At 39.2% G+C, this 13,406-nt stretch overlaps 1 protein-coding gene across 2 annotated transcripts in view; it reads right to left on the reverse strand.

The window, feature by feature from the left end:
• Window positions 1-13,406, reverse strand: part of LOC117219143 (lachesin) — a 185,546-nt gene that overhangs the window by 35,442 nt on the left and 136,698 nt on the right. For both annotated transcript variants that reach the window (XM_033468061.2, XM_033468062.2), the window contains exon 5: window positions 1,663-1,746. In XM_033468061.2, coding sequence (XP_033323952.1) covers window positions 1,663-1,746 — 84 coding nt within the window. The remainder of the gene's footprint in view (window positions 1-1,662; window positions 1,747-13,406) is intronic.

Consider the following 13,406-nt stretch of genomic DNA (forward strand, 5'->3'; position numbering starts at 1 on the left):
TATCGCGGCTGATTAAATATGTTTGAGCAGCGGTGTGCATAAGTGAGTGCGAGTTCCTTTTTTTTTCCTCTCCCCCGTGGCTCGCATAAATATTCCGTCCTTAAACGTACGGTATATTACGGTGAGTTACGTCGTCATTTCTCCGTGGCTTTTTAATTGTGCACCCCGCGAAATTTAGTGGGCGAAGTAGTTTTAATTACTGGAATTCACGGGAACTGAATCCCGGCTGCGGAAGCGGGGCGCCTCGGCGGCGAGGACGACGCGATCCATCTGTCGCGATTGAAGAATATCGCGGGGAAGGGAATCCGCGGGCACAGCGAGTTTTCAAAGCACTTTAACGTTCGTTCCTCGGGAAACGTAATATTCTCCGGGCGGGTCGTGGCATCAGCTTTGATAAGAAAACCAGGAAACGAGAAATATTTACACATTACGCTACACACATGTCTCGGAAGCACCGCGATCCCGGGATACGCACACGCGCAACAGGTTATTGAGACGCTTTAACAATATTCACGGAATATTCCTTTCCGTGACGTTTGATTGAAATCTATGAGATTTCTCGATTTAAATGTCGAGGCAACTGTGCGCCGATATTTCATGAAAAGGTAATTCAAATTTCGCGACACAAGGCAAATAGAATCCATGCTTTTTATGCGATTTCATCCGCGAGCTGCGTGGCTGGAGTCTAGAGGATTGTTTCAAACGGTTTAAATCATTAGCAATAATGACTTGACGTGGACGAACAAAGAGGCATTCGTAATGTACGTAAATATTTTTCAAGGTTCTCATTTAAAGTATAAGTTTTATCATTATTTTTAGTTCAATAAATTTATGTCGTGTATTATAAATACGTTTGATTTTAAATGAATTATGCTTATCGGATGTATTAGATCATTAACCATGTAATGCATATTTCATGTATCACAGGTACACGTGATATTAATGTATCCGTGGTTTAATTCGTTCAGAAAGTGTAGCAATAAGCGTCTTTTGAATTTCACAGAGACAGATAACAAAAATGAACGTTATCGTTTGCTGAAATAAAAAAGTAAAAATAGATGAGTAATGAAATCAAAAGGAACGATTGTGCGAGTTATTTGGAAGTAATTTTATTTTATTAACGTTTTGTTTTGATATAAAGTGTTCACTTTTTGAACGAATAAAAACAGGGATACATTAATTACATATTTCGCTACTAATTTCATACACAGTATAATTACTTCGATAAGCTTTCGTCAACGAGTCGTTTCAATTTTCGTTGATTTATTTACGATTCGTTTATACCCAGATTTGCTGACCAACCGTTAAAAATCATTATTTGGAAAGAGAATCGCGAGGAAGAATTTTTTGTTTTCAAGGAACACTCCATCGTGTAAACGTTTCATTCACATCTACTTAAGTATCGTTTCATTTAAACCTTGTTACGATATTCATGAAATTGTTGCATTTAAGTTTTACATAGATAATATATACGTATGAATGCGCATTATATACAAATATTATACATATTATATTTGTGTGTAGAATTGATTTAAATTTATAGTAGCAATTGATTCATTAAAGTATCCATTGGAAGATACAAACAGAGCACAAATTGTTATTAATTTACAATGATCTTACATTAATACGAAATATTAATTTCGTAGTCAATCAATTACTCACCTGTCCTCCTTCGCGCACCATGACATCGCCCGACGTCTCCTCAGGAATGAAATCAGGTGGCACAACGATTGACAGCACACCTGTCTGAAAGAATATACTTCTTGAAACGATATTTAATAAAAAATAGATTGGGAAACTGGTACTAATATTACGTATAAAGTCCGTAACTCTATAGCTTAATTTATATTTGCCGAGAGAAGTAGTTGAATTGGACTAGTTTTATATATTCTATTATATGTATGTATTACATATTATATTATATATTATTAATATATAATATATTATAAATATATAATATATTATATTATACGACAACACATATTAATTGAGATTAGAATATATAAATATAATATATATCATATATCAATAATATAATATATATCATATATCAATAATATATTATATATTATATATCAATAATATAATAATTATTATTAATTATTATATTATTATATATTAATAATATATAATATATTATATATTATTGATATATGATATATATAATATTTATATATTTTAATCTCAATTAATATGTTGTCGTGTTACAAGTGAGCGATGAATTTCTTCTCGAAAATAAGTGGAGGCTTCGTTGCAACGAAATTATCAATAAACAATGTTGAAGATCAGAGCGCGATTTTTATGCATTTATGGCAAAAATGAGTAGTTAAGTAGAATTTATTAATACTGTTACACTGTTTTCGAATTATCAGAATTATTGAGAGGAAAAATTTATTTTCGATTTCTTAGAATCGATTTGGCAAAATTTTGTTTTGCATAAAAATCCGCAATCTATTGAATGATCGTTGACAATCGGCAATTATAAAAATGGGCCGCAAGGCTCGAATAATCGTATCTGTTCTTTAAAAATTATCCACTTTTGTGTACCATTTCTGAGCGCCAATTAGGAAAAATTTACTGTACACACGCGCAAGCACAAAATTTCATCTACGTTACATAAATCTCGCAGAGTAACCATAAATCTTCAAAAATTCCGTGACCTACATCGCGAACCAGGTGCAAGTCATTAACATTTCATCATTTCCTTTGCGATCATCGAAAACTTGCGAGAGCACGAACGCCGCGTCTCCCAAGGAAACCTTACGAAAATGTATGCTGCTTTTAGAGCGGCAACCTATGAGAATTGTAGTGCATACGTAGAAATAGTAAATTGCTCGAGCAAAATTCAACGAAGTCTTATAAGAGACGCAACAAGAGTGCTTGCTGTTGTTATCGTTAGGCTACGAATTTTATGCATTTATGATAAAAACGGGTAAGTTTCGGTTCGATTATTTTCAACCGATTGAAAATGTTGAGAATGAAAATGAATGATGCAACTCCTGTTCGTTGCAATCGAAATATCGAATTTTTCATTTTCTTTTAGTTTGCGCGGAGATCCGCGCTGGCTACTTAACGTATTTTCAAGATTAAAATTTTATGCCTCATAAAATCTGTATCGACACACAATGGAACTTCGATTATCCGATGTAATTAAGAGGACATAGTGCTACACTAAATCTGTATTGATTTACGTGTTGGGCGTATAATACTTGGTCAAGAGAGAATTCTGAAAATTGTGGTACTCTAATTTTATAATTTTATGATTCTACAAGTTTATAATTTCATAATTTACTATTAATTTTGTAAAAACCGTAATTCTACAGCAAGCTGTATTTAAACAAACTAATTATTTCCAATTATAAATAATATAATTATTTATATTATATTTATATTTTAATATATATTTAATATATTTTAATATAATTATTCACTGTCTAATTTCCATGATATCAAGCACTAAAAATGCTTAATTTTTCTCACAATATTAGATTGCAGTTATTTAGACATCGCGCAATTTTAATTTGAAAAATATGCTGCAATAAGGAGATTCGATGAATAATTTTCTACGATCTCAAAATTATAAAGTTTTAATAATTCTACGATAGAGAATCGAAAATTATATTTTACATATAAATCGTCAATTTATATATAAAACGTTTCTTTTTATGTACGTTCTTAAACCGAAGGCACAGAAATTGGGACACCCGCCCTAGTGGCGTTTGAAACTAGACCGTGCAATTTCAGAGCGTTACGATACGGTCACGCTAGGTAAGGACGTCGTGAAATGTAATACGCTTCACATATTACTTCAAAAAATTCCCGCGACGGAAAAAGTAGTCGTGCCTATTTTGGGGTTGTCTTCCTGGTACAGCGAAACATACCCGGTGAACGGGTTAAAAAGGCGTTCGAACATCTCCGCGAGCCACTGAACGCTTCCGCAACGTCGCCGCGACGAAGTAGTTTCGCAGTGCGAAACCAGGCGTAGAATAGCTGCTAGCATCCTGCGCAACGTTTCATCCCTTGCGCCAAAACTCGTCGGCCCCGGTATATATTTTCCGGTACGCACCGGTACGGGCCAGAATTTAATGTTAATGATACGCTTAACGGCTGCACAATGCATCAAGTAAATTTCCTTTCTTACCGAATCTCTAAATTATATCCGTGCACATTACTCTATTCGCGGGAGCGGGACTGAATAACAAGCGGGAGCCCCTAAATCCTGGCTGTATTTCGCTTCCGACTCCCTTAGCCTCCCACCCACACCCACGGGGGAAGCAGGAGCAACATATCACGGGGGTTGTAAGCGACACGAGGAGACGGGAGGTGGTCGACTCCGGGGGTTGCCGGTGCGGGCCGCTGCCAATGAGCGCCGCCGCGGCTTTTCATTAATTAACGACAAGCCGCGCTGCGATATAATAAGTAACACGGTCGACGCAGTTCCCGTTCGCGACCGATTCCACTGTTGCCTAACAATCCGCCGTGGAATTTTTCACTACGTCGAAGCAATCGCCGTTAACGCGGACCAGAGGGTGCGAGCGAACAGTGGGCTGTTCGCCGGATTTAGCCGGTCAAAATTAACTTTCTTTACTTAACCCATCGAAAATACCAGCTGACTTATTTATACAGTCTGTTACCCTAGAAATAATAATCTTAGAGAAATAAAAATAATTACGAACGAGTAAAAATAATTCTGAACGAACAAAAATAATAATAAATAAGTAGAAACTACTAAAAAAATATTAAAATCTGTTGCAAGTTATAAAAAGTTATCGAGAATATGAAAAGAAGCTGAAAATAATTAAAAATTGTAGAAAACAATCTTGTACTTTGGTTTTGTCTCGTTCAATAATTCGCAGGCTTGTACAGCGAATTTTTCCCGATGTTGCGCGACGTGTGTCCCTTTTTATTGCGATTCTCATTGAGCCGGAAGGCAGATGGCCCGAATGTAAATGGCCATATCTCTGCATGGAATGGAGAAACGGAAAGAAAATGTGCGGTTCACTGTTCCCCGGTTACTTATCTGTTCCAGGTAAGAACTCATTTCCACCTAGGACGAGTTTGACAAAATCGACTTTTGGCCGGCTGAACCCGGCAAATGGTCCACTCCGCGTCGCCGGAAAGAGAAAGAGAAGAAGGGTGAAACGGGAGGGGTGGTTCGGGGTGGAGGGTGCAGGTCGCGCGGTGGGGATGGTAAAGTACGAAACGTCGGAACGGATTCTCCTTTCTTCTCTCCCGGGGCTAACGTTGAATCGGCCGCGAAACTGCTTGTTCATTACGTATTTGCAGCGCGATTTCTCTTCCGACTAAGGGAGATTTGAGTAGTTGACTTTCATCGGCTGCGAGATATTCCCTTAAGAGGCGGGGCCGGTCCACGGGGATTGAAAAAGTGTCTTTTCCCTGTGCTTCTTCAGCGTCTGAATTGTGCGTTCGACCTCTTTGTCGGTGATTGCAGGGTTGTTTTATTTGTCGATAAATATTTCGCTGCTGGCGATCGTTTCGCCTCGCCTCGCCTCGGCTCGGCGTCCCTGGCTGAACGGTTTTATGAATCTTACCGGATGGAGACGTAAACGTCGATTGTGTTTCGAACGGTCGAGGCTGATGACGCCTTTCGACGCGACGAGTTTACGCTCGGCGACGTTGCACGTGGCCGAGCCGCGGAACGTCGTGGGCTAATCGGTTAATTGCGCGCATCGATTGCGACGGATCAATGGAAATTTCTTTGTTTTCCCAATATTTTTTTACGGGTCGATAGGATAGTGGAGATATTATACTGGAGATATCCATAATAGTCGGACGAAATTTCGTCTCAAGAAGTTTTTCCACTCCTGGCATCGTTCTCCGAAGGAGCAGCAGAATTGTATTTTTGCAAAATTTCAAACTTCTCTCAATTTTCGACTTGCCTAACTTCTCTTGTTAACCTCTTACCTCTGTACACCTATTATCAACTTTGTACATATTTTATCGATCGCACTGTGCGCAGCTTCTTCGGCATGCTCTTCTAAAGTCATTCCAAAATGTCGGAACAATACGAAAATTTTCATCGAAACGGATGATCGATAAGAACCAAGGAATAAAATTTTATTCGACGCTATCGATTGAATCTCCAATCGAATACAAATTTATATAGATAAAAATGTATCCGAATAAGAAGTCATTCAAATAAGATTTTATTCGAATAAGAAGTCATTCAAATAAGATTTTATTGGAATAAGAAGTCATTCAAATAAGATTTTATTCGAATAAGAAGTCATTCAAACAAAATTTTGTTCGCATAAGAACTCAGTCAAATATGGAAAATAATTGATTTCAGTAAAAGTGTTGGAATATAAACAGTTTCCATCAATGATAGTTTATCAATTAATTTCTTAATTATTACTTTCAGACGTATTTTTTTCAAACGTTGCATCTGTATAATCTATAAGTTAAAATGCAGTTAAAATGCATCAACACACTGACTGCCTTGTCGCCCGCAATCGAATGACGGAATTATTTGTTCAACCATAAAACTGAATTTTCACGGCGATTTAATGAACTTTCTGCACTCGCAGAATTGTCCCGGGTCACCTACCGGCGATAATTCGATTCATTGACAGCTCAGAGGTCTCGTTTAAATAACAAACCTAAGTTAATCAATCTCGCAATGCTCTAAACACGGAACAGTCGCGGAGAAAGTGGGCCGTTGATGCGAATTTAAACGCACGAAAAAGAAGCGCTCCGTTTCGCTAACAAACCGATTGAGAGACGAGGAGCCGCGGCAAAAGTGCCTACACATCGAGGCTGCAATCAGAATACGAGATGATAGCCGAAAGAACCGAAACGTGAACGCCGCAGAACGCGGAATGGTAACGATCGTCATCAAGTTGCCAGGAGTCGTTAACAACCCACGTCGCGGGTCCATACGCGAGCACAGCTAACAGTCGTGATCTTCCGAGACATTGCGAGCATCGCTTATCAGCAAACAAGCTGTGACTAGTGTACCGTCGTAATTCCCGAACGAGGGGCGGAACGAAAACGGCGCGGGCGGGGGTGGTTCGTGGGGGTTGACGGTTGAAGGGAAGTTCGGTCTGCGTCAGGACTTTTCCAGGTGGCCGTACGTCAAACCACGAAACGTCGCCGGAGTCAGAAGGACCTCGCCCTCTACCCCGAACGCAGCACCCCTTCGCCCTTAATATCTTTCCACTCCACTTGCGGGTTAAGGGAACCAGGCAACAGTCGACAGAAGCTGGAACCACCTGCACTGCGCCCTCGCAGCAGGCGAGGTGTGCACGTAATTACGAGGATGTAATCCACGCTACGACAAAACTTCAATCGTTATAACCGACTCGTCTCGCAAGTCACCGAACTGCTTAAAACAGTCTCAACGAATACGTTCAGCCGAAACAAGGAGCAACGAGACGACGACGTCGACGTCGACGTCGACGACGACGAAGAAGACGCGGCGCGCGGCGCTACGCGATGCTGGATCGTCCCACACCCGTATAGCCCTCGCTCTTAGGTCTTAGGCTTCACTGTCTCTCATCCTTCCCGTGACAGTTCGGTGACAGGCAGACACGTGCCCGAGCACGTAAACTTGACGGTGTCGCGGCACTGAATTATGAAACTCTGCTTCATTCCATAAATTAATTATTGCCTGCTCGGGAAAGACTCAATCGAGGCTACCGATAAATATCCGCCGTAACGGGGCGGAACTTGCTTTACAAACTTGAGATTTTCGATTTTCTCTTTCTGCATAAATTGATGGCGACGCACGTCGGAAGTACGCCTGTAAAGTGTCCGAGCGAAATTCGATGTATTTCGGTAGATACAGCCTACCTGCAGTTAGGTTCCCGAGCATTTTTTAATTAGCTAATAGCATTACTCGTCGGTGAACTAAAAACAGTCGTTGAAATGTTAGGTTATTTAAGCTTTTTTCGCGTAAGTTTGCACTTCCATGAACACACAAGTGCCCCTCATTTCCTGAAAGTAACATAATTCTGGGACACCCCGTAGCTTTGCGTAGAATTTAGAAGGTAAACGACGCGTGATGTTTCAAATATTTTAAAATATCTTGAAAAGTGGCAAATTATTAGATCTGTTATTTTAACTAAGGACGACAGAATTTTCCGTCCCTTTGGTTTGTTTTTTGGCACAATTATTAACTTTATATTTGTCTCGAATCAGGCAGATTAAACTCGAATAAAATATTAAATTATTAACTTTATATTTATCGATATAATGATTATGATATAATTAATATGATTAGATAATATTAAATCAATCGAGCAAAAGATGTTGGTAATTCGGGCTGTTCTATTTACATTCAACCGTTCGTCATTTTAAGAACGTTCTGTTCTATTATTTCAAGAGAAGCGATTCCATTTTGATATCATAACCTTACGGCGAGATGGTCAAATATTAATAACGTACAAAGAGGAAGATGATGAATCGGTAGATTACATTAAATTTATCCCGGCACAAAATGAGGACAACTAACTTTATTGGAAGATGAATGTCACGTTCGCGAAGAAAACGTGAACAAATTTTAAAATAGCAGGTGATCGAGTAGTAATTACTTAAATTGAAAATATATTTAGCAGGCGTATGCAATTAAAACATGAAACGCGAAATCATTGCGAAAGTTCTCTCAATCTCGTCGGTTCGACCGAAGTTCTTCAAAGGAAAAACGTTTCAGAGGAAGACATTTTATTTATACTCTGTTTTAGTAGGTCAATCTATGAAATTGCGAATTTGCATACAAATCTGCGGTGTAAGTGCGTATGAAAAAATTGAGATCGATACTGTTTTAATAGTTTCCCAGGCGACTTTCAATCATTTTCTACGTGATACTGTAAACTCCTGCTTCTAGAAAATCCGGGAGGGTCTCGTGATACTTGAATGCAATGTGACAACGTCATGGGGATTATTCTGATCGACATGGGAATTATTTTAATCTGAACCCGTCAAGAATTCTTAAGCATCTTTGCATATTTATGAAAGACTAGATTCTTGCTGCTACTTTTAATAATATTTTAAACGTAAAGTACCTATCGAAAAAGTTAAAAATATTATCGATTATACCACTATTCGTACTATTTATTACAAAAATGCTTAGCGACGATATCAACAATTTAAATGTCAGCAATAATCAATGATCCGGAATAATCGAGTTTCAGATAAATTCGTTCTTCAATCCAAAGGTAAGTTTCATTTAATTTATGTTATAAACTATTGATGCAACAACTACCTGAACACGTTATATCGAATATTATCTTCAAATTCATTTGACGTGAAAAAAAGTAAAAAACCTTTTCTGTAAATGCGAGGAGAATCTGTGGATACGAATTGAGATCGAAAAATTACATTTAAAAATTATTGAAATAAAAATTAATTAAAATTATTTCTTATAATTTCCTTAAAATTTTACTTAATTCGATGGTTACTTTATCCTTGCAGAACTGAAATACGACGAATTTAACTGCATTACAAATAAATTTAGTTAAACTCGTGGTGATAAATTAAAGTGATTGTTACTAAAAATCACGTGATACTTATTTCTGCGACACTCTAAATTTGCATTATTGATCCATCGAAAATAGCGAATCCGTTGAACTTTCTTCTGCAGTGAAAAAGATCGGCAAACGCCCCGATGGCACGGAAACTAGCAGGAAATACAATTAACGAGAACCAGACTATTCGGAGATTTCTTATTATTCCATCTTCTTCTCTGTATCCTTTCGAACTTTCTCCTAATTTACCGTCGCGCCGTCATTCTTCCACAAGTGTTTTCGACGTCTGTTACGATCTTTTATTTATATTTCCGTAAAACGAAAGGTTTTACGTAAGAATCGTTAAAGCGACAAGTGCTGAACTGTTTCTGAAATTCATATTAAATTAAATTCAGCAACGTGCGCGAGAAACACGCGTGATTGTGATTCACGCAATGAAACAACAAAACTTTGTTTAGATTTCGAACTAACAATGATCTTTAAATTACTATTCGATCCTCTAATTTCACGTGCAATAAACTCCAAAACTTGGAAGTTCGCATAAAGCTGCGAATACACTCGTATCATGTAAGTTTTATATACACTTATGGCGCAATTCAATGTGCAGATGAGGTAATGTTTAACAGTGTTGCCATTTTATTCTCTTTAAATTGAAATGCAGGTAGTAAAAATACGGGTAACATCGGTCATTCATAAATTCGTCTATAAAACTGCGGACCTTCATAAAAATCTACGTAAAATATTTAACGACCCGGAAGTGTGGGCCATGTGTACATCGAAAAACGATCGATTCATAATATTTCATTTCGTTGCCGATCTGTTAATTCACACGGCATAGACTATTCTCTCATTCTCGTCGTAACAAAATGCTATTTTTCTGTCAGGGCAATATTTAACCTTAACTCTAAGTCTAGATTTACAGTGCTTGCCAACCGATAACTATTTTTAAAAATTCATAATTTAGAGGTAGTTAGATAGATAGACTATTCTCTCATTCTCGTCGTAATAAAATGCTATTTTTCTGTCAGGGCAATATTTAACCTTAACTCTAAGTCTAGATTTACAGTGCTTGCCAACCGATAACTATTTTTAAAAATTCATAATTTAGAGATAGATAGATAGACTATTCTCTCATTCTCGTCGTAACAAAATGCTATTTTTCCGTCAGTGCAATATTTAACCTTAACTTTAAGTCTAGATTTACAGTGCTTGCCAACCGATAACTATTTTTAAAAATTCATAATTTAGAGGTAGTTAGATAGATAGACTATTCTCTCATTCTCGTCGTAACAAAATGCTATTTTTCTGTCAGTGCAATATTTAACCTTAACTTTAAGTCTAGATTTACAGTGCTTGCCAACTGATAACTATTTTAAAAAATTCATAATTTAGAGGTAGTTAGATAGATAGACTATTCTCTCATTCTCGTCGTAACAAAATGCTATTTTTCTGTCAGGGCAATATTTAACCTTAACTCTAAGTCTAGATTTACAGTGCTTGCCAACTGATAACTATTTTAAAAAATTCATAATTTAGAGGTAGTTAGATAGATAGACTATTCTCTCATTCTCGTCGTAACAAAATGCTATTTTTCTGTCAGGGCAATATTTATAACCTTAACTTTAAGTCCAGATTTACAGTGCTCGCCAACCGATAACTATTTTTAAAAATTCATAATTTCGTAGGTAGTAATTCTTAATTTTTATTTAGTTTAATGATTCAAACACGATTCTCTTAAATGTTCTATTATTATTCTAGATATTTAAAAAACTAAATTTTGAGAAAATATTTAATCTTCAAGTAAAGAGTATAGTCCGATAAAAAAACTATTTAGAAGAGAAAAATTAATTAGATCGTTTTCTTTCTTCAATTCTGAAAGTGTTGTACAAATTTTGCCGTGAGATTTAAATTCGGGGTGTCAGATTCTGTAGGAAACAATGTATAACAAGTCAAGAGAAAGATTCAATCATTTTATAATGGATAAACCAAAATTTTATCGAGAAATATCATATTTGACGTGGATGTTCAATGTCGAAAATTGTTCGTGCAACATTCCCTATAATTTTCCCTTATTCCAGAACATTTTAAGCTTAATTCGACACGTTCGCTACCATTTAGAACATCAAATTAATTTTGTGAATACAATTATTTAAAGTTGTACCAGATAGCGTGACATTCAGAGAATTTATCGCTTTTCATTGACAACATTTTTATCACAGTTAATAAGAGGATCCGATGCATTTAATTTGATAAAAAAAATTGATAAATAAATATAACTATCCGCGCTAGTGATGCCGATAGCGAACGTCTTAAAAAACGTCATCTCTCTCTCTCTCTCTCTCTCTCTCTCTTTCTCTCTCTCTCTTGCTCTCTCGCTCTCTCTTCTTGATGCTAAGAGCATCAGTCCTCATCTTGAAGACCACACGGTTCGCAGATGCGTTGAAATTTTTAGCGTGGGACGGGAATGGCTCGTCTCGCTGCTCGTCAATTTTATGCAAGGTTATTCTCTCTCTCTCTCTCTCTCTCTCTCTCTCTCTCTCTCTCTCTCTCTCTCTCTCTATGGGATCTTCGTCAAAAGCTCTACGACTTTCCCACAAACTCGGTCACACATCCCCGCCATGCGCCGCAGAGAAAGGGCCAGGACCTCGAAGCCGATTGTTCAAAAAACCGGCGTATCAAGACGCGAGACCTGTCTCCGCTAATGCAGAGAAGGAACGGCAGGCAAGCAAGCAAGCAGGCAGGCAGCCGGTCTGCATTAAAACAGACAATGGCTTCTGTTAACCGTTACAATGCATGCGAGCCGAAAGGTGGAGCAAGGGCGCGGATCTCCCTTCGTCTCTCCCATAAACATCCCGAACTGCAGTTTGTTAGCCCGCGCGGAGTCGAAACGATAAGTGTGCTCGAAAGGGGCCGCCTCGTTGGGATCGCGCGGAAACGAGCGGAGAAATACAGTTAGCCGAAACGAAACTGCTCATGGAATTCCCCTTTAGGAGAGGGTGGCGTCGAGTTTTACCACTCGGTGGAGAACCGAGCGACGACGAATTCGCGGGCTCGGCCCAGCCCGGGGAACCAAAAAGGGACAGAAGAAGCCGGCATTCAGCCCGGCGGAAGGGTTTCCCACCGATTGACTGATGCATTTTCGCTAGTGTTTCTCGCGTTCATTACTTAGAAACCTTGCGGAGGGGGCAGGGGGGTTCGAGCTGGCGTAGCCGTCGTCGACGGCGGCAGGGGCAGAGGGACCCGCTAACTTGGAAACCATCGTAACTGCGCGGCGGCGGCGGCGGCGGCTGCTGCACTATTTAAGATTACCGTTTCTTCCGCGTGAGGGAGGGGTGCAAGCGGAAGAGGGAGAAGCCTGGACAGGTACGGGGAAGTCGGCGAGCTCGGATTCAATCTGAAATGTCGGAAAATTAGATCTCAAAGGAAAGTCTCGACTCTATCTCGTACCATATCACACTCCGCCGGGGCGAGCCGGCTCGTCGACCCGGGGGGGTTGCGGGGCTGGATACTTTGCAGAGTGTGCCCTGTTGGAGCAGCGGACGGTCGGAGGTTTGGTCGAAAGTCGAGTGAATGGAAGGTGACGTTCCCGCGTTAGAGAAAGTAGCTTGTTAAAGACGTCCCTTCCTCCCGCTGGATTCTTCTCGGCAAGGGTGGTATCCACGCGGCGCGAGACTTCCCTCGCCGGAAATGGAAGGAAAAGTCGGCCGGACGAGGCGGACACGGCTGTTTGGCAATTTGATTCGGTCTAATGAAGAAACTATCGGGGCTGGAGCGGCTCCCGGAGACTTTATCGGCGTCCAGATTGCCGTAGTCTCTCTCTCCTCTCTCCTCTCACTCTCTCTCTCTCTCTATCTACCTCGCTCTCTCTTGCTCTCTCGCTCTCTCTCTCTCTCTCTATCTCTATCTACCTCGCTCTCTCTT

The sequence above is a fragment of the Megalopta genalis genome, chromosome 11 (genome assembly GCF_051020955.1).
Source record: "Megalopta genalis isolate 19385.01 chromosome 11, iyMegGena1_principal, whole genome shotgun sequence".
NCBI classification, from domain to species: domain Eukaryota; kingdom Metazoa; phylum Arthropoda; class Insecta; order Hymenoptera; family Halictidae; genus Megalopta; species Megalopta genalis.